Raw genomic sequence first — 26,012 nt, forward strand, 5'->3', positions numbered from 1 at the left:
ATCCCAAATGAACTCACCTGCACTTCTCCAGCCTCCATCCACTCCTCCTAGACAAGTCCAGTGCACAGAGACTCCACCTGCACCTAGAACCACTAGAGTCAGACCACCCCTTGGCTACTATATTGCCCTCAATAAGGGGCAAGTAGCCAGTTGAGTAGCAGAGATGCTATTCCAGCCAGCAGAGTCAGACTTGGAGGATAAATGTGTCTCCACTCACCTATATACCATGGCTGCTGTAGAGCCTGAGGTAACACTCCAGCAAGCACTTAATGGTCCTAATGCAGTTGAATGGCAAGAAGCCATTGATTATGAAATTAGTCAGCTAGAGAAGCTGGGCACTTGGACTATCGTGGACACACCACCAGGCACAAACCTAATTATGCATTGGCCACCAAGCACAGACTGGATGGTGAAAAGCTCAAGCTGTGCGCTTGTCTAGTTACGAATGGTCAGTGTTAGAAATACTGCATCAACTATTACAATACCTTTGCTCCCACATCCAACATGTCCTCAATTAGGACCGTGCTTGCCATGGCTGCCCAGCACAATTGGCATATTCACCAAGTCAATGTTAAGAGCACCTATCTCTATGCTGAGCTCAAGGAGGACATATACATGCATGCCCCACCAGGATACTTGAAGGCAGGACAAGAGAGGAAGGTGTTAAAGCTCTTGAGGAGCTTACCAGGCTTAAAGCAGGCAGGTTTTGAGTGGTTGAAAGAGCTGGCCGCTGCATTCCTGAAGATAGGACACACACACTCAAAGGTCGATCAAGCCATCTATTATAAGTGTCAGGAGGACAAGCACACTGTTATCACCATGTCGGTGGACGACATGGCCATCACCTCTCAGCCCCTCCATCATATCAAGCACTTCAAGGAAGAACTCAGCCAACACTTTGAGATTTCAGATCATGGTGAGCTTACCTGGCTTTTAGGGCTTAAGGTCAAATGAGATTGTGCTGCACACACAATTACCTTGTCTCAGAAAGCCTACATCAATACCATCCTCAAGCAATTTCATCTTACAGACGCCAAACCTGTTCAGACGCCAATGGAAGTTGGTATCATGCTCTCCGAAGCCCAGTCTCCTGCCATGCATGCTCAAAACAAAGCCATGTAAGACATCCCATACCAGAGAGCCATTGGGTCTCTGATGTATGCAGGCACAAGCACTCACCCCAACATCGCCTTTGCCATCATGACACTCTCCCAGTTCATGCACAATCTGGGAAGAGAACATTAGGAAGTGGTGAAACACGTTTTAAGGTATCTCAAGGGTACAAGCAGATTTGAACTGACCTTTGGAGGCATGGAGGCAGGACTGGAAGTGTACATTGATGCTGATTGGGCCTTGCAGGCACACCGACATTTGATGTCTGGATACCTCATTCTGTTGAATGGTGGACCTGTAGCCTGGAGTGCTGCAGGGAATGTCCCCACTGTAGGCCCATATCCTGTATAATTCCCAAGCCTTACCACCATCTTTCCGTGAATTCCGCTACCGTTCCGCTACCCATCTGCATCTTACCTGACCCATCCACTACACGGAACCAAGCGGAACAACCACGCATCATGCACATCATATCCCTTTAGCTTTCAGAACGTCCTCCTCTGTCCTGTCCCCGTCCTTCCATCCTCACTGGTGAGTCCTTGCTATGTTCCCCATGTTACTGACATGTTGCTATCTCATTTCATATGTGTTACAATACTTATACAGATCCTTCCACTACTCGGAACCGGTTCCTTATCTCACAGCCTCACCTGGTTGTAGCATAGTGCTTTTTGGAACCCCTTCCTATATAGATAGCAATAGATGGGATCTTAGTTTTTACCTTTTGATAGACTCAACTCCACTTCCACTTACAGAGTACTTCCCAGTACTCCACTCACTGTTTAAAATATCTTCCCAAATCTATTCCTGTTCACATTGCAACATTCCTGCCTCCGTGAGTTCCGCTTGAAATGCCTGACATTGTATCCAACGACTTGAAGCAAGTACCAGACACAAGCCTGGTCCAACTTTGCCCAATCTTCCTCGTACAGGCTCATAGTTTCCTTTTCCCTCCGTTTGTTCCGTTTGTTCTGTTTGTTCCGCGATAGTTCCATTAGTTCCATGTAGTTCCGCTCATTGCGCGTTAGTTCCACTTGTTGTGCATTAGTTCCGCTCATTGCGCGCTTGTTCTGTTTGTTGTGCACTGTGTTCCGCTTGTCACGTACCTTCCGCATCTTTGCATTCCCAGTCCTAGTAAGGACTGGAACCCTTTGGGTCGCTAGACAGAGTCTAGTCTTTGCTTTCCTCGCACTTACTTGAGGACTTGCTACCCAGTAGCAATCCCCTCGGGACGAGTATTTGTCTTGCACCCTTGTTAGACCTCTGAATCACCCCAGAGTCTATTTTCCTCACCCACAGTGCTCAAAAGCAGTTCCTCATAGTGTTATCAACCACAGAGGCCGAGGATATTGCACTTACTACAGTGGCTCACAAGGTACTTTACTTGCAGCTCCTCCTCGAAGAGTTGTACAATGTCAAGCATACCCCCATGCCCATCTACTGCAATAACCAAGCAGCTATTGCCCTCACCTCAAATGGCAAATTTCAATCCCACACAAAACACAGCAACCTCAGATACCACTTCATTCAAACCCATGTTAAGAACGGCACCTTCACACTCACCTATTGCCCTAGCAAAGAGAACATTTCCAATGCTTTTACAAAGGCCCTACCCTGTCCTCAGATCCAGAAACTTTATATGCTGATGAGCTTAGAAGACTGCACTCAAGGGGGAGTGTTGGAGTCCAAACAAGCTAGTGAGGTCATTCAGCTTGATTAGCCACACAGAGATGGCTCATATTCTTTTTTTCAAAGCAGGCAAGGGGCAGGATGGATTTTTCATGACAGACAATATTATTACACACACAAAGCTGGCAATGGATACTTTAGACAAACACTTCCCTCATGATGATCACATTATTGTATTCGACAATGCAACAACTCACATGAAGCATGCAGATGATGCACCTGCTGCTTGCAACATGCCAAAGGACCTATCCAAAACATGGGGTGCCATGGTTACCACCAAAGATGCATGTGGCAATGTCATTCATAATGCCAATGGAAAGTCCCTGAAAACAAAAATCCAGTTGGCTTGCCAATGGTACACTGCAGTCTTTCTACTTTATGGAGGGCCATGAGAAGGCAGGCTGGTTCAAAGGCATGGCTCAGATTCTCTGTGAATGAGGATTTGATGAAGAAGCAAGCCTCAAATCAGAATGTCCTGGCTTCAAATGCCCCCCTGACAAGATGCCACATTGCTGTTGCCATTGTTTCCTTTATAATCAGCCTGACTTTATCAATGTAAAGTCATGCCTTGAAATTTTTTGCAAGGAATGTGGCTTCCATGTCATATTTCTGCCCAAATTTCATTGTGAACATCAGCAAAACACTTTTTTTTCCCACCACCAAAAAATGGCTGGCCACAGCTTGGTCCCTCCTGTACAGAGCTGTACAGAGCCCACAGAAGCAAAGTGATTTGCTGATGAACTGAATTTTATTGAGATGTGCTGGGGCTTTGTAAAGCGGGTGTCATCAATTCAAACTATCTTCAAAAGAAGATGATCTTACGCAACATTATAGCTGCATGTGACTCTATTCCTCTGCAAACAATGCACAGGTAAGTTTTTTATGTAGATCATGTAGATCATATGATCATTCTTGCTGACATTAACCACAGATTTGCAATCAGATCCAGATGCTTCATTGATGCTTATTGAAAGGGCCTAAATGGTATGCAGGCTGCTTGGGCTATCAAAAAGTATCATGGTCATAGAGTCCTGCCTGAGAGCATCATGCAGGAGTTTGATAATACTACTCCAACTGTTTGAAGGGACACCAACTAGTCTATTCATGCAGCACATAGTTTTTCACTTACAACTTCTACTGATACTAATACTACATTTCCCGCAGTATATTCTAACTTCGTCAGTAGCTGCACATAATAACATCTTTTGCTCAATGCCTTTGAAGGCATTTGTTTGGTCTCCCGGCAACTCGGCATGACCTTATCCTGGGATAAGTTCAAAGTGTCACAGGCAGTCACGATCACATGACATTGGATGGATTCGCATGAGGCCTAAGATAGACCTCATCCAAACCCATTGACATCACATGATGAGTTACCTCTCTGTGACCTTATGTGACCTTTTGTGACTCCATGCTTCAAACTTTGTTTATCGCACTGTGTCACGACTGCGAGTCTGCGACAACAGGTTCCTCTGTGGCCGTAGCATTATATTCGAGTGTATGTATGTATCTCAAGTCTTAAAATTGTATTTGAATGCAATTTTCATGTAGCTAATTGGTTTGTTCAACCAATCCTGCCTCCGTCAGATCTCTCATTAGTGTTTCAGGCAAAACTCTATGTCCATGGTACTTCTTTGATGCCCATGCTGCCTGTTTGCCATTGAGACCTTTCCTATAGGCGTCCATAAATCTCAGTGAACGAGTGGAGAACCTATCATGATATGGTGTTAGCCTGACTCAGATGCAAGATTTATGACTCACCTGCGAATGGCTACTAGCGGGACTGAATCCAAAGCCTGGAGGACATTTCGCTCAAGATCAGCTTCTTTTAACGATGCGGGAAGTTCATGGTAAACATGTTTCGAATAACCCCAGCACTGCTCTATAAAATTAAGCTCACAGTGAAATTTAGGGAAGAAAATTGCTTGAAAGCCACGGGCTTCGCAAGCAATCTCCAGCAATGACTTGACACCCACGAAGTCAGGCTTGTTATAGAGCATTCTTCGACAACAACAATGAACGGCCCCCTTTTTGCACTGAAATCCTGGGCATTCTGCCCGAATCTTCAATGCCCCTTCATAGCCTCGCTCCTCCAGTATTGCTGCCATTCCTTTGAATACACCAGCACGTTTGTGACCTTCTGGATAGTACAGCGACTGCGGTGATCCATCTGCCAACTTGCCGTCGCCCATTGGAACCTTTTTTTTCAACACCGCACCATCAAGGCCATGCATGGGTTTTCCATCTTCACCAACCACATTGACCTCTACACCCCAGTTCATCAGCTTCCGTCCCTCACCCCAATTGGTACCGTCCCACTTGTCTCCATGCTTCGGTGAATGTTTAGGCATGTGTCGTGCCGACAGCGCATCATCTGCACGCTTCAGGTGTGTCGTTGCATTGTCAAACACCATGACATGATCCTCGTCCATATAGTGTTTCTCAAGAATGTCCATTGCCTTGGAGGCCTGTTTAAGTATGTCCTCGCATGTGAAGTACCCTTCGTGGGCCTTGCCAGCTTTGAATAGGACACAAACACTTTCTGTTCTGTCCGGTGAACGCAGCCATCCATAATCAGGGCTGACCATATCTGCAATCATCAATGAGGCACCCTCTCCTTTGGCATACGGTATGGCAGTTTCGCTTTTGTGGACCCATCGAATTTTTCTACGGTTGTTTGCATAATAGGTGGACTCATTGTGATTCCAGATTATGACTCGACGAGTGCTTAACTGTGGCACAGCACCCTCATTTCCATTGGGTGTGTAAACTCGTGTGTGAGACAGCAGCTTGGCCCAAACAGGGAGGAACACTGCCTGTCGATATTCCACCACATCAACCCTCTTGTGTCCGTCAACAAACTGACCAGTTGGTGTCTTCGACCACCTGTAACCAACATGGTTCATCCAGCATTGTGCTGTCGAGAGGGATATTGTTTTAGTTAGTTTTAACCGTGACTTCATCTTGGCTTGATCGAGATATTCAACTATATCCATTGCTCTAACATACTTCCCGATCCCCTGTAAATGTAGAAGCAGCTCCTGTGCAAAGTCTTTGTCTTCCAGAATTGAGGAGTTCCAGGTTCCATAGATATTCATAGAAAGGTCTTCGCGGTCTTTACAATAAGCTTGTACCCACTCACGAAGACGGCCTGCTAACCAAGGCCCTTTCTGATGAGCATGAGCAGTTTTCAGTGATGCTGCTATCCATCCATGCCTCTTATTGGCTGGATCAGTGTAGTTCCAAAGAAACATCTGCATTCTTTCGAGATGGGTTCGAAGAAGCAGATCAAGTTTAGGGTCTTTGTGTCCTCCACCTGACTTTCGTGGAGGATGGAGTATCAGTTTCAGATCAGCTAAGGCAAGAATAGCTTCTTCGACAGTTGGGGGTGGTATGAATTGGCCAGCGAGAGCTGGAGTACTATTGTTCCAAGGAGGAACCTGTCTGTCTTCATCTACTTCTTCATCATCCTCGAAGTTAGACTGTGTATCATTATCTTCAATGAACCTCGGAGCAGGACATTGTTCAGGTATACTATTCAGAATGGTTCTATTTGGTTGTAAGGGACTAATTACGGTGTGCGAGAGTGGTGGATTTGTTGGGTAGCTTCCGGTGAAAGGTGTCTTTGTCAATGGATGGATTAATACACAATGAAAGATTGACTATCGATATTTGCTTACATTCTCTTGACTTGTACTGGTTATCTTTCTTTTCTTCTGGCTGGGGTGAGTGTGAGCACCCAAGTTTGCAATTTGTGAGGGTCTTTTGCGAGGCATAACAGTTGTTGTGAAGTCGTTGACCTGACTCGCACTTCCATCAGTGAACCGGTGAGCCACCGATATTCCCATATTTTGTACACCGAAATGCTCTTTCCTATATATGATGTTATAAAACAATATAAAGTAATATAAAGTGATGTAAAGCAATATCTAAGTCTGAACCGAGCGTGAATTGGCGTGATTACATTGCTTTAGATTGCTATATATTACTTTGCATCATAATGTACAGGAAAGAAGCATTGGGCTTGGAAAATACTACAAAATCTACTAATATCTGAGTCTCACCGGTTTACTGATGTCATTGTCACGCTGCACAGCCACAACTTCAGATTCAGCCGGTACATTGATCACCAAAAAGACTACTACTTATTCAAAAACGCGAATTAGGGAAATCTGTTGCAGTCGATTGTCCGTACTGTATGTTCGGACAATCGACTGGAACAGATTTTCCTAAAACGATCTCAGCAAGAATCCTTAGGCATTGTAACGCAAAAGTCACGAAAAGTCATGTGATGTACATGTATTTGCGTGAGGTCTATCTTACCTTACCAGGCGCCGTCCAGTCTTAGACAACTTCCGAAATGTACCATGCATGCATCGTGCCTGATTTATCTTGTCCGGCAGTGGACACACGAAAAAAACTGGCGAGATGGGCTCTTCATTGAGCTGCGTGGCACTATTCCCAGCCTTCATTGCCGTGACTACCCCAGACAAATCCGCATGTGACACTGGTGATCCACCATGAAACTTGCTTGCCGTACGGCGCCAGAGTACCGAGACTTGGTCAGTTTGCGAATCTGGTATGTAAGTCGAACTCCCGAACGCCGGACAACTAGGCTATTGCTTGGTCCTGAGTTCTATACTAAGGGATCTGCAACATGTGGGAAGACTGTCACTTAAGTATAACTCACTGTCTTACTTCCCAATTGCCTGCTGACTCTTATCGCAACCCTGGCTGGCAATAGACCCGTGCTCGCCTTATAGGGCCAGACCAGTCCTGTGCCGACTCTTGTCCTGCCATCATGAGTGTCGAGAAGTGCACCAAGTCTATTGACCTCTCTCACCACCTTTCCGAGCTGTCCAAAGCTAGGATAACCTCTCCGTTGAAGGGGCTCCAGAAGTACTTCTCACAGCCAGGCATTTTGGCCCTCGCAGGAGGTCAGGCCTTCTCGTCTTCACAAACTGATAATATCTTATTTGACTTAACAGGCCTGCCTAGTCCTGCATATTTCCCCGTCTCAGACGTTTCTGCCAACGTTTTGGTACCAGAGTCATTCGCTCTCGCTCCGACAGAGTCGTCTACCTCTTTTTCATGGCTATGGAAGTTATTCAGTAGCCACAATTCAACCAAAGAGAACACTCAGGGCATCACCATTCCCAAGTACTCTGCCATTGACGGGGATATCAACCTGGCAAGCTCTCTTCAATACGGCGCAGCTGTAGCAGAGGGACAGTTGCAAATTTACTTGAAACATTTTATTTCTGAGGTCTATCGGCCAGCTTTTGAGGACTGGACGGTCCTTATTAACACTGGTAATACGGATGGGTGCGTCAGTTCGATTGCGGTACAATCTTTGTTGTGATGTTAGTCATCTAGGTGGGCGAGAGCTGTCGCAACCCTGTGCAACCCTGGCGAGGGTGTACTGTGTGAAGAGTGGACTTATCCCTCTGCCATGGCATCGATGCTCCCTGCCAATATCAAGCCTGTACCTGTCGCCATGGATGGACTAGGCATGAAGAGCGATGCCCTCGAGAACTTACTGTCGCAATGGGACCCAGTTTCACGTCAGATGTCAAGGTGAGATAGACAAATATAGAGGTCCACCCCGTATTTGAACTTCCCGCCAGGCCTCATGTTATGTACATTGTGCCTGTTGGACAGAACCCAAGTGGCTCGGTAAGTATATATCTTTTCCAGATCGGTCGGTGAACGCATTCCTGATGGATGCAGACAATGAGTGTCGCTCGCAAGAAGGAGATTTATGACGTCTGTGTCAAATATGGTCAGTACACTGTATTAAGAGGAATCAGCTAGCTAAATGAACTTGGCGCTTAGACGTGATAATTGTCGAAGACGATCCATATTATTTTCTTCAACTGGGAACGTACGTATTTAAAGACGACAGGTCCCCTGGTGTAACGTCTTCTGGAAGACAGTCAGCCGACGAATCTAGACAATATGTTTCGACTTTGACCCCTAGCTTCTTGAAGTATGGGCCCCCCATTTGTTCACGTTGTTCGTCTCACAATATGGTGTAGTTTTGACCACGAGGGACGTGTGATCCGTCTCGATACCTTCTCCAAGGTGAGTCATAGAATCTACATTTCAGTACGCTCGTGAGGTCAAACGTCCATTTTGGCAGACCGTCGCTCCTGGTAGTCGACTAGGATGGTTCACGTGTAATCCTCTCTTTGCAGAGAGGTTGGAGAGGCATGGAGAAACAACAACTCAGGCTCCATGCGGCTTTGGACAGGTATTCGCAATGTATCTCGTTGAGCGGTCGTGGTTGACATCGAATTTACAGGCAGTGATCGCAAAGATTTTGATGCATTGGACCTATGATGGCTACATCCGCTGGCTCAGGGGTATGTAACTTCGTTCACTCATTGGAGTCATCAATGATGCGTTTCCCGTCAGGTCTACGAACAGAATATCAGCAACGCCGTGATTTCTTCATCGATTGTCTCGCAGAGGAATTCCACTTGCAGGCGGTTCCTGCTATCGCAGGCGTCTGGCAGGGTTGCACAGTGTATCGGGCTTCGTCCAAGGTCAAGAAGAGCCCCAGTACCACTGAAAAATACCCAGGCCGGAATCGCACGATGTTTAGCTTCGTGCCGCCAGTTGCAGGAATGTTCGTATGGGTAGGTCGGCGCTCAACCTGTTTGCTTGCGTCCATTCTAAGCTTCGCATGTCAGATGAAACTTCATCTCGACCAACATCCCTCGTTTACCCCGGGAGATGAAGATACCTTAGAAACGAAGTTATGGACCAAGTTAGCAGAGAATGGAGTGTTGTTTGGACCAGGATGGATGTTCGCAGCCAATGCGATGAGCAAGGACTCTGTCAGTACTGACGCCGGCCACTTCCGCGTCAGTTTCAGCAACGCCGAGGTACGGGTTTCAAATGCACTGCACCCGAGCGCTTGCTAACAACTAGCTCCCGAAGTTCCCCGACCTCAAGAAAGCGGTCACTATTTATGGACGAGTCATCCGAGAGTTCTTTGAAGAGGAGAACCTTTAGTGCGGTGTTGGCTGTGGGGACGTGTTCTGAGTTCTTTTAGGTCTTATGCATCACACTACCTGTTCTTTGCTGTTCCCTATGGTGTATGTGTTCATCAAGCGCTGCCCAGATGTGATTCCGGACGTAGGTAGTAAACTGCTCAACTCGCTGTTGAGTCACCACGGTGGGGATGGATCAAGAGACCCTGGATTCAATGCCATGATCCTTGTTCTCAGCAAGTATACCCATCCATGGTGATCAACCGATCGGTCTCTTCCGACCTCGACCTGCTTCACGTGCGATCCGAAAGCCCTAAGGTCGAATATCGTTCGTGGCTCCGTGCTTGGCCGTTTTTCGCTGATTCTCAATCCTCCCAGCTGGGCTGTCCCGTTCTCAATACCGAGCTATGTACGTTTCTTGTTAAGCATAACGAGGGTTACCTACAGACTGCGTCACTGGAAGTGTTCGGGTCGGCCATTTTGATGCTATATGTCAAGTCGCCGCTTGCTCAACTTGAGCGCTCATTGACGGCATTTGTATTTCAAAGCTGTAAGTACCTCCTCCCTTGAATTCGGAAGATTGCTTCGATCTGCAGTAGCAGTATTCTAGATTGCACCAGTTTCGTCGCCGATCGTAAAATGATATACAGGATTGCTCATCCAGTGTGGATCCATCTCGTGAAAGGGGCGCAAGGAGATGGTATAACATGGTGTAAGCAGGTTTGAGTAGCGTCAAGCACTGAGTACCGATTCCTGAAACTGTCTTCCGTGAAGTGCTGAAACCGCCCGAATTCTCAATCAATGTTTGTTCACATGCCTGGAAGTCGAGGCCCAGTTACCACGATGAAAACACCGAGTGGCGAGCTGTGCACATATATCAGACACGAGGCGCCCTTTTAAATTGCATGGCGAACCCTGAACCCAGCCATTTTCACTGCCATGATCAGGACTTGCCCTATACCCAGGGTATGATGCTGTAAGATTCTTGGGATCGACTCTTCACAAGGATGTGTCCCATCGGTCCTTCATCGTGCCTTGTGGCTGCGGTGAATTCAAAGGCTTTGGGGCGCAAACCAGTGCCCTCGTTGCCCATAACCCCATAACCAGCGTAGAAAAGGCAGCGGGATGCGCAGCAACGTCTGCTGTCTGTCCCCATCCTGTTCGATTGTTACAGATGCCTGTGAGTGTTTCATCCTAGGTTGTCGCGGCAGCACATCCAAACATTCTTCAAGGCACGCTTAATATCCAGGGATGAGTACCTGCTACTCGCCAAGGTCGCAGAGGAGGCGGAGCGTTATGAAGGTCCGTCCATGCAACCTTCCCCACATGTTGTCCTTATCTAGGCTGTCGTTTTCATTAGATCTCGTGGCGCAGATCAAAGGCTTGACACAGACGTACGGAGCGTTGACCATCGAGGAGAGGAACCTCCTCTCAGTCGCCTACAAAAATATTACGAACTCCCTTCGTAGCAGTTGGAGAGTGGTCGATTCTTTGGAGAAGCTCGAGTCTGCTAGACCCTCCGCACAGTCAAAGCATCAGGTCTCCCTTATCCGTCGTCAGCGAGCTCGCATCGAGAAGGAACTTACAGATGCCTGCAAAGACATCGTGAAACTACTGAATGACAGTCTCTTGGCTACAGCCAAACCCGGGGAAGAGACCGTGTTCTATTACAAGCTGTAAGCTCTTTCCCTGAACCATGCTGATCAACATCCCATCGTTGCGTTTAGGAAGGGCGATTACTATCGATACCTCGCCGAATTCGCGCAGCAACAAGAACGCAGTCGGAATTCTGATCTGTCACTTGCCGCATACAAATTCGCGTACAAGCATGCACTTGCCATGCTGGAGCCGACACATCCAACAAGATTGGGTTTGGCTTTGAATTTCGCCGTTTACTACCACGACGTCCGGAAGAGTCCAGAAAGAGCGTGTCACCTCGGCAAACATGCGTTCGACGAAGCGGTCGCATGCCTAGACGATTCATCATCAATGCAAGTAATGCGTGATTCGATGATGATCCTTCAGCTTTTGAGAGACGATCTTGTAATATGGTCCAGTGAGATGCAAAGAGGTAAAGGTTGTCTCCAGATGCAATGTTCTGTCACTGATTAAAGCACGTAGATGCCGTTAGCAAGTGACCCTATGCCAAGACTATGGGCAGTTGTTCTTCTTGATTTATAGGTCTAGTCTAGTCTAGTCTCCCGTCACGGAACCCTATTTATATCAAATCACTGGCCTCGCGATTGATGGAATGCATTCCAAACACATATCGTTGCTTAGCCTCTTTTGGATGTCGGGTACGAACCTTATGGTGCATGATAAGAGCTAATCTTGCGCGAATGTTGCGGCCACGAGAAGCGGAAATACAAGCGTTGCGTCAGCGAACACCTGATGTTCCACATGAGATCTTATTGGCGAGACAAGATATAAGAAGCAGGCACCTTGACGGACTCCGCATCGGCACGAATTTTGCCCCAAGAGACTGCCTCATCTGGTCGGGCACCAGAGTCTGAGCCATCAAATTCTTGACCGGTGTTCTGCGAGCGAGAAGAATGTCACCAATTGCGGTGGCGTACTTGTGTTTGAATACTAACAATGTATACAGAGTAATCGGCACCATTTCGCTAGGTGAGTAAGGATTCGAATAAGGATTCGAATAATATTATTGACAAGATGACTTACTATTAGCATCGCGTTGGCGATTTGATGTTTGCAAACCCCTCCACCAAGGATAATCATCCCAGCTTTCTTTGATTTTCTGGAGAGTTCGTTCAAAGCGCGGATGTCACGAACAATGTCCAGTATCAGCCCGGGATTCCGGAAAGAGTGGAAATATATCATGTCCCCCAGCGAACCATCAGTGAGGGCAGGACAGAACACAGGTATGTCGTTCTGAATTGGGGGCTCAGCTGGTGCAAGCGGAAGTAAATTATGCATGTGTTCACTTTATAAGCCCAGTAGTAAACAGATTCTTCATTATTAATTTCCTTTCCCAGTCGTCGTATGAATGAGCTTGGTGACCACACCTCCCCTGTTGCCTGCTGTTCAGCCAACATGGTATCCAGTATGGGCAGCAGCCAGTCCTCGAATTTGCAATAATTATCATTGGGAACAATGAGATTCCCTATCCTGTTCATTCCTCGGCCCCGTAAATCGGCGCCGTCCATGTTAAAGTCGGCCAGGTAAGTCTTGCCGAGGCATTTGATGAAATCCTCCTCGATCCCACCTGCAGTCGTGACGATCGCAGCAACGTGTTTATGCTTGACGAGGTACAGTATGATCTCACGTAAACCCGACGAAATCAGATTGGATGTGTACCCCAGAAAGATGTCACATCGTGTCTGTGCTCTGATCTCTGGAGAAAGGTAATCTTCAGACTCATCGACCGAGATAGGATCGTCAGATAGACGCCATTTTCGCTAAACGGAACAACCTTCAATGAGTCACATAGGCTCTAAGAACTAAGAACAACGCACCATTCGGTCAACAATGTCAATTGCCCTTCCAAGACTGCTTGCTTGAAATCCGATTCGTTCATAACTTTTAAGAAGTTCTTGAAGAGATGGTTTTTGGTCAAGATCAGGACCTTGAACAGAGATGGCGGAGTCCGAGATAGGCTCAGAAGGTTGTAGCACTGCTGCAGATGCTTCTGCAGGTACTGCACCAGACATACTGTACAATTTGGCGTAGGACTCGGGAGACAAAAATTTGACGAAAGTATATGACCTCACGGCAAAGTCCGTCTGACGACATTACCGGGAATTGCTACATTCAGTCACTGCCTGTGTTGAACATGGTGCACGACACCGTCACTGAATTTCAAGGACCGCCAACGAACTCGACGATCGACGAGGAGCTTGCCGGTGTTCGCAAGGAGAAACCCATCGTCCTGGATGGAGACACCATCCATAACGATGAGGATGCACGTCCTTCCGCAGTTGCCGCAGCCCAAAATGTAGTTGTTGAAGATGAAGCAATGTCCGTGTCTGTTCCTCCGCTTTCCGGAGTACCGGGGGAACACGTCGAACTAGTTCCAAAGGTGTCTCATGTGGCCGCTGTTGCTCAGCCAGAAGCTCAGGACACAGGCACGGCTGTGGAAGCTCCCCTTCCTTCGAAGCAAGCACCGCCAACTCCACCAGCAAAGAGTCCCCGGCTGCAGCCCGGCAGAGGCTCTACAGATGTTTATCAACCTCGGCCCGCGACACCAGGCACACCCGCAAAAACAAATGGCCACGAAGAGCACCGACCTGAAACTCCATCTAGTGCTCATAGTTCATACGCTGTGTCTCACAAGCGTTCCATTACGATTTCGAAGGGTTATACCGTGTCCGTAGTCCTCATTTCTTCCGCACTGGAGACAATCCTGGCGTCGAAGGAGGCCAAACGATCCGCACCTCTTCGCGAGAGTGCACACAATGCATTGGAGATGATTCGTGTCGGACAAGGTGGCGATCGTCCACGTGAAATTTTTGAGCCTCTACGGCTGGCATGCGAGACGCGCAACGAGAAACTCATGATTGCTAGTCTGGACTGTATTTCCAAGCTCATCTCTTACTCGTTCTTTGCGGAGCCATCATCTGCGCAAGCACTTCCTTCGCCACCTCCGTCACCGGCTCTACAAGGAAGACGCTCAATATCTGGCGCTTCCCAGTCTAGTCTTCCACAGCCTTCCCTGGTCGACCTTGTCGTTCATACCGTCACAACATGCCATAGTGATACCTCCCCCGAAACGGTCTCTCTGCAGGTCGTCAAAGCGCTCCTCTCCCTAGTGCTTTCTCCCACCATCTATGTACACCATTCATCACTGTTAAAGGCAGTCCGCACGGTTTATAACGTATTTCTTCTCAGCACGGATCTGGTCAATCAAATGGTCGCGCAAGGAGGGCTGACCCAAATGGTGCATCACATATTCACGCGGTGTAGAAGTCCCGACGGTACAACCATACGCTCGTACGTCTCCTCCGACACATTGACATCACCAGGATTGCCGAAGTCTGACACATAAAACCCTAGCTTTGTCGTCGCAGCGAATGAAGCTGAGAAAGTGGTGGAAGAAGCATTGTCATTTGAATCTGCCGCCGACTTGTCCTCGCGTGCCGGCGCTCCCACTCCCTCATCATACGTCCGCGATCCTGACGTTCCGCAAGGTGAAGCAATTAGTCCTACGCCGTAAGCATGTGTTCCGTCACAATATTTGATACTTATTAAAACATACGTCTTCAGCGCTACCTCACCTGAGGACGCAGAAAATGGACACGCTGCAAGGGAGTTGAGCACGCAAGATATGTTTATCAAGGACGCGTTCCTGGTTTTCCGAGCCTTGTGCAAATTGACGATGAAGCCATTGAACACAGAGAGGTACGCGTTCACTTACATTATCAGCGTGATGATGCTGATATCCAGCCCAGCGAACGTGATCTTAAATCTCACGCCATGAGGTCTAAACTCTTGTCCCTGCATCTCGTGCTCACCATCCTTAATTCGCACATGACACTATTCGTCGATCCGAAGGCTATCATCTACTCTGCTTCTACAAACGAAGCGACTACTTTTGTTCAGGCGGTTAATCAATATCTTTGCCTGAGCTTAAGCCGAAACGCAGTCAGCCCCGTGTCACAAGTGTTCGAAGTTAGCGTGGAGATCTTCTGGCGAGTGTTATCAGGCATGCGAACGAAGCTCAAGGTACTATCATGATTCATGACCTGTGCACGACTGATCCATTTCTGCACACAGAAAGAGATCGAGGTCCTACTGCATGAGATCTTCGTTCCTATCCTTGAAATGAAGACTTCAACGCTCAAGCAGAAGGCTGTAATCATTGGAATGCTCTCCAGGCTGTGCCAGGACCCACAGGCCTTGGTGGAGATATATCTCAACTATGACTGCGATAGCGAGGCTACAGATAACATATACGAGCAGTAAGAGTCAGAACATCATGGATAGATGCTGCAAGCTAACATGATGACCAGTCTCATGAACATCATCTCCAAGATCGCTACATTACCTTATACCTCCTCGCAACAAAAGGCAAACGACCCTGCAAGTCCGGCGCTCTCACCACAGACCAAGAGCTCAGCATCGACGGCACATGTATCTGGTGCACTAGCTGTATCTGGCACCATGGACACGTCCACTATGGGTCTTTCCGAGGGGCAACTTAGAAGGCAGGGTCTCGAATGCTTGGTTGCTGTTCTCAGATCTCTTGTGACTTGGGGAACAGCCGCTGGGAAAACGCCTGCGGAATCCGCAAGTGCCGATCCTGCCTCAAGAAGTCAAGCTGGGGAAGAGATTGCAGCTGACACTATGACATCTGATCCTTCGTTAGATAGGTTGGCTGCTTCTGCTGGAAGCATGGAAGCTCTTAGGCAATCTACTCCAGACATTGCAGACGATCCCTCCAGGTTTGAAAGCGCGAAGCAAAAAAAGACAACCTTACTCGAGGGCATCAAGAAGTTTAACTTCAAGCCCAAGCGCGTTAGTTCTGTCTCCTCTTTTAAAACGGGCAAGGTTAATTTCCTCTCAGGGCGTTGAATTTTTGGTCGAGACGGAATTGATTCCAAGCTCGTCGCCTCGCGACATCGCAGGGTTTCTGTTGACCACTGACGGCCTTAGCAAGAGTATGATTGGCGAGTACCTTGGTGAAGGGTAAGTATCTTGGATACATCAACCTCCTTAGAGATTCTTATTGCACCGCAGAGATGAACAAAATGTTGCCATCATGCATGCTTTCGTCGACTTTCTAGACTTCAGGAACTTAGGCTTCGTGGATGCTGTTCGTGTGTTTTTGCAAGCATTCCGTCTTCCTGGAGAAGCTCAGAAAATCGATCGCTTCATGCTCAAGTTTGCTGAACGCTACATTGCTGGGAACGTTCAAACACCCTTCAAGAATGCAGGTTTGTGAATATCTGCCCAATTTGTTCAGGTCGCTTACTTGCCTGTCGAACAGACGCTGCCTACATCCTCGCGTATTCTATCATCATGCTCAATACTGATGCTCACAGTCCTCAAATCAAAATTCGCATGACTAAAACCGACTTCATCAAAAACAACCGTGGTATCAACGATGGAGAAAGTCTTCCGGAGGAATTCTTGAGTACCATTTTCGACGACATCCTGGGAAACGAGATTAGGATGAAGGACGAAGTTGATGCAACGATTAACTTGCCTTCAACGGGTCCTGGTCTTGCCAATGTTTTGGCGAACGTGGGGAGGAACCTTCAAAAGGAAGCATACGTGATGCAGTCCAATGGCATGGCGAACAAAACTGAAGTAAATCGCAAGTCTTCCGATTGAACGCTGATTAACTCTCTTGTAGGCACTCTTCAAAACGCTCATGCGTTCTCAACGAAGAGGGTCTCGCACTGGAGACCAATACTTCAGCGCGTCACACTTTGTCCATGTTAGGCCGATGTTTGAGGTGGCATGGATACCCTTCTTGGCTGGATTGTCCGGCCCGCTTCAAAATACGGATGACCTTGAGATAGTCGATCTCTGCTTGGACGGATTTAAGAACGCTATCCGCATAGTATGCTTCTTCGATTTGGAACTCGAACGCAATGCGTTTGTTACTACCCTCGGGAAGTTCACGTTCCTCAATAACCTCGGGGAAATGAAAACCAAGAATATGGATGCTATCAAGACGTTGCTGGATATCGCAGTCAATGAAGGCAACAATTTGAAAGGGTCGTGGCGCGAAGTGCTATCGTGCGTGTCGCAGTTAGAACATATGCAACTCATTAGTGGCGGTGTGGAAGTTCCGGACGGTGGAAAGAAAGGGTAGGTGATTTGTACATATACACCGCTGTCAACTGACCATTCCTTAGTCGATCCAAGAAGCTTCCAGCAGAAGAACTCGCCAATGAGAGCAGGTCGACTCACATCACCGTGGCAGCAGACATGGTCTTTTCACTCAGCCATTACCTGTCTGGGGTGGGTAGTCTTCCTGAATTGATTCGCTTTCCGATGTTGATATGTTCATCTATAGACTGCTATCGTGGATTTCGTGAGGGCTCTTTGCGATGTTTCATGGGAGGAAATTCAGTCGTCTGGAATGTCGCAACATCCTCGTTTGTTCAGTCTCCAAAGGCTCGTGGAGATATCATACTACAACATGAACCGTATCCGTCTCGAGTGGTCGAATCTCTGGGATATCTTAGGAGAACATTTCAACCAGGTAATACTTTGAACTACCCGACGAGACATACATTCAAGCTTTACAGGTCTGCTGTCACAGCAATCCTCATGTCGGGTTCTTTGCGTTGGATTCCCTCCGTCAGTTATCAATGCGATTTTTGGAAAAGGAGGAGCTGCCCCATTTTAAGTTCCAAAAGGACTTCCTCAAGCCTTTCGAATATACGATGGTTCACAATGCCAATCCCGATATTCGCGATATGGTACACAGAACATGAACAGATTCTTCTGGCACTAATGCTTCCGATAGGTTTTGCAATGTCTCCAACAAATGATACAAGCCAGAGTACAGAATATGCGTTCGGGATGGCGGACGCTCTTTGGTGTCTTCTCGGCTGCTTCAAAAGTGCTAACCGGTGAGGACGAAACGAAAGCCCCTGCCTGGTGCAAAGTTCTAACTATCCTTCCCCCACCTTAGAACGCATTGCGAATTCTGCATTCGAAATCGTTACGAGATTGAACAAAGAACATTTTGCTGCGATTGTCCGTCACGGTGCTTTCGCAGATCTGACTGTTTGCATCACCGAATTTTGCAAGGTCAGCAAGTATCAGAAGATAAGTTTGCTAGCGATTGCCATGCTACGCGGTGTCATTCCGGTCATGCTCACCTGCCCCGAGTGTGCTCTGAGCCCGGGGCTTGGGCCTAAAGGCGACGACATCATGATTAGATTCTGGTTTCCTGTCTTGTTCGGATTCTACGACATCATCATGAACGGGGATGACCTTGAAGTACGACGGCTGTGAGTCCTTCCATGATTTGATTTTTCTAGCCAAGCTCACCTGACACAGCGCACTGGATTCTCTGTTTCTCACGCTGAAAACCTATGGATCATCATTCACTCTGGAATTTTGGGACACCATTTGCAAAGAGATACTTTTCCCTATCTTTGCTGTTTTGAAGTCCAGTCAGGACATGTCTCGATTCAACACCCAGGAGGATATGAGCGTGTGGCTGTCGACTACGATGATTCAGGCATTGCGTGACCTCATCGACCTCTACACGTTTTTCTATGATACCCTAGAGCGGTTCCTCGACGGACTCCTGGAGCTTTTGTGTGTTTGCATCTGCCAAGGTAGGATGATGTAGTATTACTGAACGCTTGCTCATGGATTCAACACAGAAAACGACACCCTGGCTCGTATTGGGACATCATGCTTGCAACAGTTTTTGGAGAACAATGTCCAGAAGCTTAGCGCCGTTCAGTGGGAACGAGTTGCAGCTACTTTTGTCAAGCTTTTCAGAACGACCACTCCCCACCAACTTTTTGACGAGAGCCTGCGTGTGGAGATCGACGGGAACACACCAGATCTTCCGGATGCCAACGGTATGTTCCATGTATGAAAAACCCACGAAAGCTAATTTGACTTCAAAAAGATTCTAATGACCAAGCAATCATCCCTGCTCCATTGTCTCCCACCGGCGACCGACCTCCAGAAGTCAAGCAAACCCTTGGTGACAGACGCCGCACTTTCAAGCAAATAATTGTCAAATGTGTTCTTCAGTTATTACTGATTGAAACTACCAACGACTTGCTCCGGAACGATGCCGTCTATACTACCATTCCTCCAGAACAGCTTCTACGTCTTATGGGAGTTCTGGATCATAGCTATCAGTTCGCTAGAATGTTTAATGACGATAAGGAATTGCGTACTGGACTCTGGAAAGTTGGTGAGTATTTTGCTGGTGGTGCTAGCAGATCTCTTCTGATCACCGTCACAAAGGATTCATGAAGCATCTACCTAATCTCCTTAAGCAAGAGTCCAGCAGTGCAGCAACTTTGGTGCACGTCTTACTTAGGATGTACTTCGATGAGCGCCCAGAGCACCAGGATGCACGCCCTCAGATTGCTGAACGCCTTTTGCCGTAAGTATCATATCAACTCTGTATTCTTTGTTTTGACCCAGATGACAGGCTTGGTTTGAGCGTGCTACAGGACTACATTAAGCTGCGTGCTGATACCCAAGCCAAGAACATAGCCGCTTGGACACCAGTTGTCGCAGAAATATTGGACGGGTTCTGTCGATTTGACAACAAGGCTGTATGTGATGCCCCGGAATCTATTTCTTCTCTGCTGATCGAGATATGCAGTTCGTTAGATATCTCCCAGCGATTTACCCGTTGGCTACCGGGTTGCTTGCTCGTGATGTTGCACCGGAAATTAGGTTGGGACTGAAGATGTATTTCGAGAGAGTTGGACGGATCCAAAGCATAGTATTAGTAGAGGCGTCGTAGCATTTTATCGTTTGCCTTCGTAAATTTGATCGCTCATACAATATTGATTTGCCTAGATTCAATTGCATACTTTCATCCAATGGACTGTAATTTGGTCAAAGAAAGAAAGAAAGGAAGGACTAAATCTAGTGTCAGGTTAAATAAAGGCTAGTATCCCGTATATCCACTCGGTTGAAATCCGTTGTTAGGTTGAAATCCCCATCCAGTAGTTTGTGAAACGAATCCTGTGGGTTGCGGCGCGATAGCTGGTAATTTTGGTCAGTACTCGTTGCGCATCGACTGGATATGACTCACGATTTACGCGCAGAGCATTATATGTCTCTGAGATGATCAATCAGATATCACGAATGCATAAGTACAGAATGGTGGCGCTCACCCGCCTGCTGAGGTCCGGAATGCTCGTTTCCACTGGCAAACGTTCCCGATTTCATCTGAGCAAATATATTTGCCGGTGTTATGTTAGAACTAGTGCTCGGTTGAGAGTATAATGAAGGAACGGGCGGTGGTGTAGAAACCACATTGTTGAATGGTGATTGAGCAAACACTCCTGTTGGGTCTGACGGAGATCGAGCGATACTCAGATAAGCACGGGAGCAGCACTTACTCGGTTGCACTGGTTGCATGGTGGTATTCTGGAATGATGGTCGAGCGCCAAATGTGCCAAACGACCCACCGAGCATACCGGTTGGCTGCGAGAGCAGTGGTCCCGATGCTGGTAATCCTGTCGGCTGTGATAAGAGTGGTTGTGTTGTGCCGGGGAAGCCCGTTGGCTGCGCTGACAGGAATGAAGGTGGTGCCTGACCCTGGAAAGGCGACGAGTTGAATGGGCGTGTTGACACAAAGCTGTTGAACCCTGTTGTAGTGGGTATGAGAGGCTGCAACAGACTTTGATTTGCTGGAACGGGAGCGAATGGTCCACGGGGGCCTTGCTGGGGCTGGGGAAGAACACCTGTTTGCTGCATCTGTAGGTGTTGTCCAATTGGAGTAGGAGAAGGACCCATTCCAAGGCCAGCGTTGTATGAGACAGGTGGTGGGGATATTACTGGTGGACTTGGCGCAGCAGGAGGCGCTGGGGATGGAGAAGGACGACTTGTTTTCAGCTGACTGAGGCGCGAAAGCTGGTCGAAGATGTCAGCATCAGTCTTCGCAAGGCCATTGCCAGTTGCTGTAGCCTGCGCTGGCGCAGTAGGGGGCGGCGTCGGTGCAGCCGAGACAGGCGCAATTATAGGTGCGGTAGCAGCAACTGGCGGTGCCGATGGTGCACGAGCAGCTGAAGGTTTAGACCCCGGTCTGTTCGTCCAAGCATCGTCGTCAAAGCCACTAGTAACGGGTACCGTTGAACTTGATCTCTGAGGTAGCTGCACTGGTGTGAGAGTGGCAGGGCTTCCGACGAGAGGCGAACCAGTCCGTTTAATCTGGTCAGAGGCGGTGCTAATGGCACTGAGGTCGACAGACGGGGGTGGCAGACTCTTGCTAGGCTGCGGTCTCCCGCGGCGCTGGGTATTGTTCTTGAGAACGCCTCCTGGACCAGCAAATAGGTTGGGCGCAGGACTTGATGACCCTTTACTCCTGCCGCCGTTCTCCTCTTCTTGTAGCTGTCGTGCCAGTTCTTCGTCGCGAATAAGCTGCTCTTGTGACGTATCCTTCTTGGGTTTCGCAAACTTCTGCTGGATATACTTCGTGACGCGGATGATGTCGCCCTCACGCAGACCCAGCGAACGCATTGTGGACTCAGTGGTGTCTGGGAGGATTGCCTCATCAATCTTGTCACGCTCGAAGGAGGACGCATATCGCGTGCAATCATCAACGTCGCAGCCTGCATTCAGGAAAAACTCGAACCAATCCGTCTGCGGCTTCTTCGGCTGCGCTGACATGGTCGCCCGCCGTGCGACTTCCTTCTGCTTGAGCGCAAGCGGCTGATCGTCATCATCGGAATGACGGCGTTGCGCTGCGGGAGGGTTGATATTTTTGGCAGTAAGTCGCTCAACATAGCGGATGTCTTCGAGGGACATCTTCTCCGATGGAACCTCAATGACGACACCGTTGACTTTGTGTAGACGGAGCTTGCCGTTGGAGTACCCAAGAAAAGCAGCTTCGACACGGAACTGGCCACTGCGGTCGTGCCATATACGTGTAGACTCCGCGGAAGGTACACCTGAGGCCAATTTATGAGTTAGACGAGACCGAAGGCGATTGCGAAAGACTCACTCTTGTGAGCGTCGCTTGAGTTGCGTCCTGCGCTAGAAGTTGAGTCCCTGGGTTTCATTTGCGAGGTTGGGGGACGACTGAGAGTAAGATATATCAAAAGAACTTCGAATTGAGTGCAACACCTACGGCGACGAGCTCTGTCCCCTTTCTGCCTTCTGCTGAGCGCGCTTTGCAGCTTCCTGACGCTTCCTACGTTCGGCTTCGGCGGCAGCGGCAGCCTCCTCCTTTTCACGCCGCTTCTTGTCGACCTCTGCCGCTGCAGCGGCAGCCTTCGCGCGTTGCTCCTGCTCCTTTTTCTTCCGCTCCTTTTCGGCACGCTCGCGTTCCCGTCGTTCCCCCTCTTTCCTTTCGGCCTCGAGACGCTCCTGCTCTTCACGTTCGGCAGCACCGTCATCCTCTAGCTCTGTAGTAATAGATGCCCCTCCAGTGCTCTGAGACTAATATCAGCCAGAAAATCTTATGCCAACCTCATGACTGACCTCGAGATACGACGCAGGCACAACACCCTCAATCCCATGCTCATTCCTGCACTTCCACCATTCTTCACCCTCTTTCTCGATAATCCACAGCCGCTCGCCCTCTTGAACGGTCAATTCATCTGAACCCGTGCCCTCGAAGTCATATAATGCGACGGCAGGTTCGCCATCATCCGCACTCTGAACACCTTCCTGTATCTCTTCCTCTGCCTCCTCGCCATCCTCCGAGGGTTCGCGTGGTGGAATAATTGCAGGAGATTCCTCCGCAAACCGCACGGAAGCGACGTGTTTCTTCACCGGGCTGCTTACCTCCGAGCGCGGCAACGGAGAACTAACGGCACGTTGCTCAGCGGACGCAATTGTACGAGAGGCCTGCAGCTTCTCGACCACGGCATCAGCTGTGTCTCTGCTTCCAACGTTGAAGTGCAGCTTTGTTGCGCTGGGCCCGCCAATGCCAATATGCACGTGCTTGTTCTTCTCCACGGATATGTCCTCGACGTCAGATATCTGCCATTTCTGCACCGGAGTCTGGACGTGATACGAGTGAGTGCAACATTCGGGTGGTGATACAAATGGTGAACGATTAGGGACATACCTTGTCTGACTCGCTTGCGAAGAAGAGGGAACCATTACCAACGCCGAGAGTGCCCTTTTTTTTCTTGCCTTTCTTGTCTACTTCAGACACGGGCCAGGTCTTGATCTCGTCGCTCACACGAGCTTGAGCTTTGGACTGGGCGACTCTGTCAGCAGGGTCCACGTACACGCTCACGGGGCGAGCTGGGGGTTCAGGCTACATGTATCATAGAGGGTATATCAGTGAAGAACCCGCCAAATCCATAAATTCTTGACGCACCGATGGCGGAATGACGATCTGTGGTGCTACGGGAGCAGACGCCGGTGTGCTTTGCACGCCAGTCGTCTGCGTGCGAGATAAATATAAACTCACACGCTCCATGCAGATACATACCTCTTCGACATAGTTTCCTGGTACAAAACCAGCCTTACCGCCCTCGTTCTTGCTTTGAACAAGCATCCAGTCTTCTTCACGGTCGAAGACCATGAGAATCTCGTCCTCCTTGATAGACAGCTCTCCGGGTGCAACGGAATCATAGTCATAGAGAGCTCTAACGAGAGACGTGTGCTCAGCCTGGTGCATCTGTCAGACAGGTTGGTAATGAGGTAAGGGCATGGTACGGACCTGCTCGACATAAGCAGCAGGAACAAGGCCAGATGGGCTATCTTCTTCCTGTGATTCGCCTTTTATCTTGACTTTCCACCAACTTCGTATAGCATGAACGTTAGAGCAATAGCATGACATAAGACAGCTACTGGTACTTACTCATCATCGGTACGTTCAAGGAGAAAGACGATTTGGTTCTCAGTGATCGCAAGCTCGTCCTCTGACTGGGGCTCGTAGTCGTATGAGGCCTTGAGCACTGCAAGATACTCCTCGTGTTCTGACATGAGCGGCACGGCACAAGGATGGAACTTAAGCGCCAGGAATCGGGAAGGTGTGTAGTGCTGTCAGCGGGATTGCGTTTGATGCGGCGTGGTGGTACTTTGAATGCACCCGAAAACGCTCTGCTGGTTATTACTCTGCAGTGAGAGAAAGATCTATATAATAGGTTAGTTGCAAGTGATCAGTTACACAACAGCGGGCGTTGGCAAACGAGGCAGTGGGTGCACAGTAACGGAGTTGAAGGTGAGATGATTGCTTCCACGTGACCCAGTTAATGGGAGATTGGCATGCTATTCATGAATGATGTTCGTAAGGTTCCTACTGCTACATGTATGCTACAATGACGATAATAATAGCGGGGGAAACAAACCAAATAATTGGTAGGAAGAAAGGTTCCAGTAATCCGTGAATATGTCGTAGATGAAATAAATGGGTGACAACGGGAGGGCGACAGTCTACCCCAGCGCCATGCTGGAGACAGTCGCTGCAATGCTGCTGCGTCCGCTGGACGGAACGAGCGCACTCGCTAGGAGGTCTCGACAGTTTCTCAGGCGCTCTCTCCTCAATACAAACCACGAACTCTCCGCCGATGGGACAGCCAGTGGCACTCCAATGATCCCCCGTGTGTGTGCACTCTGCACGGCCTTCACTAGCGAGTCGACCTCTGCTTCCGAATCTATATCATCCAAATTTTCAGCAGCCTCCTCGCCGTCCAGTTGCGTGGCAGCAGTGGCAGCCGTATTCGCCTTCCTACCAGGTTTCTTCGGCATACCCTTCCCTTCCACTCCGGCTGCTGCTGCTGCCTCCTGGGCAAGTCGTTTCTTCTCCGCTTTCTCCTTCTCTCGCTTCTCCTTCTTCTCTGCCTTCGACTCCTTCTTTACCGGCTCAACCCAGTTAGGGTTGTTCGCACGGTTCCACTCCAGCAAAAGTTCATCATAGGCTTTCGAGCGACCCTGAACAGCACGCTTCGCACCCATGGAATGGGCCTTGCACGTGAGCGAGCGCGAGCACGGGAGGCCTTTATCATTGATCACTCCACACTGCTTGTCATAGTCCACGGGGCCTTTGGTACGCCCCTTTGTCATCTTGGTCTTCTTCTTAGACGGCTCGCCTTCATCCACTTCCTCGCCGTCTGCAGCCCGTTTCTTGCCTTTCTTCGGCTCGACTTGACGGGGTTCGTTATGTATGATGAGACGAAAAGATATTATGAAACAGTACCTTCGCTATCTGCCGTCTTGCCCTTGACCCATTTCTTCCCAGAACGAATATCATTGCAGTTGCCTGACTGTGCATGAGTTCATATTCATAGTTGTATAATGTTTGACGTACTGATATGTTCCGAAATCGCGCTTCGTAAGATAGGCTTGTCGCATTCTGCACAACGCACGACGCCGATGTCAGCACGTAGTGGCTGGGCACCAAATATTTTCATGTCACGGGCAGAAAGCCACGATGTTGGCGGAGGAGGAAGACCGGTAACTTCGGGGGCATTCGGAGAACCCGCGCGTGGTGGGCTGAGTGTATCCCATGAAAATGGAGAAGGGGACTGACTCGTCCGCTTCAGTTTCAGTGTCATGATGATGGCAGTTTGATCAAAGGACTAATTTTACCAAAAAGGAAGGCGAGTGATCTTTGGTCATGTGACT

At 48.7% G+C, this 26,012-nt stretch overlaps 7 protein-coding genes across 7 annotated transcripts; 3 read left to right on the forward strand and 4 right to left on the reverse strand.

Moving 5' to 3' along the window:
* Positions 1-5,387: 5,387 nt before the first annotated feature.
* On the reverse strand, positions 5,388-5,900 carry EDB91DRAFT_1043616 (uncharacterized protein; the record flags this gene model as incomplete). The annotated part of the gene is made up of 1 exon (XM_041313071.1): positions 5,388-5,900. A coding segment is annotated over one exon (513 nt), but the record flags the coding sequence as incomplete, so codon positions are not given.
* A 1,703-nt stretch (positions 5,901-7,603) lies between these two features.
* EDB91DRAFT_1044109 (pyridoxal phosphate-dependent transferase) lies at positions 7,604-9,822 on the forward strand (the record flags this gene model as incomplete). The annotated part of the gene is made up of 12 exons (XM_041313103.1): positions 7,604-7,739; positions 7,791-8,127; positions 8,179-8,379; positions 8,430-8,478; positions 8,533-8,584; positions 8,638-8,791; positions 8,841-8,886; positions 8,945-9,055; positions 9,107-9,167; positions 9,220-9,443; positions 9,498-9,692; positions 9,748-9,822. The coding sequence occupies 12 exons, from the start codon at positions 7,604-7,606 to the stop codon at positions 9,820-9,822; spliced, it is 1,641 nt and encodes a 546-aa protein (XP_041183330.1).
* Positions 9,823-10,723: 901 nt separating this feature from the next.
* Positions 10,724-12,258, forward strand: EDB91DRAFT_430199 (14-3-3 domain-containing protein). The gene is made up of 5 exons (XM_041327251.1): positions 10,724-10,980; positions 11,033-11,102; positions 11,161-11,476; positions 11,528-11,871; positions 11,922-12,258. Exons 1-5 carry the CDS (start codon positions 10,975-10,977, stop codon positions 11,936-11,938), a joined length of 753 nt encoding a protein of 250 aa, XP_041183331.1. The 5' UTR covers positions 10,724-10,974; the 3' UTR covers positions 11,939-12,258.
* Positions 12,126-13,471, reverse strand: EDB91DRAFT_1234345 (Deoxyhypusine synthase; the record flags this gene model as incomplete). The annotated part of the gene is made up of 6 exons (XM_041321199.1): positions 12,126-12,188; positions 12,242-12,337; positions 12,395-12,424; positions 12,483-12,692; positions 12,746-13,219; positions 13,277-13,471. The coding sequence occupies 6 exons, from the start codon at positions 13,469-13,471 to the stop codon at positions 12,126-12,128; spliced, it is 1,068 nt and encodes a 355-aa protein (XP_041183332.1).
* A 122-nt stretch (positions 13,472-13,593) lies between these two features.
* Positions 13,594-20,223, forward strand: EDB91DRAFT_1242971 (Sec7-domain-containing protein; the record flags this gene model as incomplete). Its single annotated transcript, XM_041322238.1, has 21 exons — positions 13,594-14,750; positions 14,814-14,969; positions 15,024-15,158; positions 15,209-15,482; positions 15,534-15,718; positions 15,770-16,274; positions 16,324-16,445; positions 16,497-16,693; positions 16,747-17,069; positions 17,116-17,576; positions 17,624-17,729; positions 17,785-17,973; positions 18,020-18,193; positions 18,241-18,346; positions 18,409-18,730; positions 18,780-19,063; positions 19,112-19,315; positions 19,366-19,659; positions 19,713-19,854; positions 19,903-20,029; positions 20,080-20,223. The coding sequence occupies 21 exons, from the start codon at positions 13,594-13,596 to the stop codon at positions 20,221-20,223; spliced, it is 5,607 nt and encodes a 1,868-aa protein (XP_041183333.1).
* A 147-nt stretch (positions 20,224-20,370) lies between these two features.
* EDB91DRAFT_1043391 (uncharacterized protein) lies at positions 20,371-24,374 on the reverse strand (the record flags this gene model as incomplete). Its single annotated transcript, XM_041313056.1, has 11 exons — positions 20,371-20,447; positions 20,518-20,544; positions 20,600-20,779; positions 20,828-22,378; positions 22,625-22,862; positions 22,911-23,435; positions 23,503-23,697; positions 23,761-23,826; positions 23,875-24,054; positions 24,106-24,187; positions 24,247-24,374. Coding segments are annotated over 11 exons (3,249 nt in total), but the record flags the coding sequence as incomplete, so codon positions are not given.
* A 263-nt stretch (positions 24,375-24,637) lies between these two features.
* Positions 24,638-26,004, reverse strand: EDB91DRAFT_1101104 (SCA7-domain-containing protein). The gene is made up of 3 exons (XM_041317221.1): positions 25,696-26,004; positions 25,585-25,647; positions 24,638-25,531 (listed from the first exon to the last, which is right to left on the reverse strand). Exons 1-3 carry the CDS (start codon positions 25,940-25,942, stop codon positions 24,822-24,824), a joined length of 1,020 nt encoding a protein of 339 aa, XP_041183335.1. The 5' UTR covers positions 25,943-26,004; the 3' UTR covers positions 24,638-24,821.
* Positions 26,005-26,012: the final 8 nt, after the last annotated feature.

The sequence above is a fragment of the Suillus paluster genome (genome assembly GCF_016628075.1).
Source record: "Suillus paluster strain FC165 chromosome Unknown EDB91scaffold_3, whole genome shotgun sequence".
Taxonomy (NCBI): Eukaryota; Fungi; Basidiomycota; class Agaricomycetes; order Boletales; family Suillaceae; genus Suillus; species Suillus paluster.

Bases quoted from the DNA above. Each gene is read 5' to 3' on its own strand.
- EDB91DRAFT_430199 (XM_041327251.1), top strand. The intron at 11,103-11,160 runs GTCCGTCCATGC...CGTTTTCATTAG, and splicing joins GGAGGCGGAGCGTTATGAAG to ATCTCGTGGCGCAGATCAAA. The intron at 11,477-11,527 runs GTAAGCTCTTTC...CGTTGCGTTTAG, and splicing joins ACCGTGTTCTATTACAAGCT to GAAGGGCGATTACTATCGAT.
- EDB91DRAFT_1101104 (XM_041317221.1), bottom strand. From the start codon at position 25,942: ATGACACTGAAACTGAAGCGGACGAGTCAGTCCCCTTCTCCATTTTCA. The intron at 25,648-25,695 runs GTACGTCAAACA...ATGCACAGTCAG, and splicing joins CGCGATTTCGGAACATATCA to GCAACTGCAATGATATTCGT. The intron at 25,532-25,584 runs GTACTGTTTCAT...AACCCCGTCAAG, and splicing joins CAAGACGGCAGATAGCGAAG to TCGAGCCGAAGAAAGGCAAG.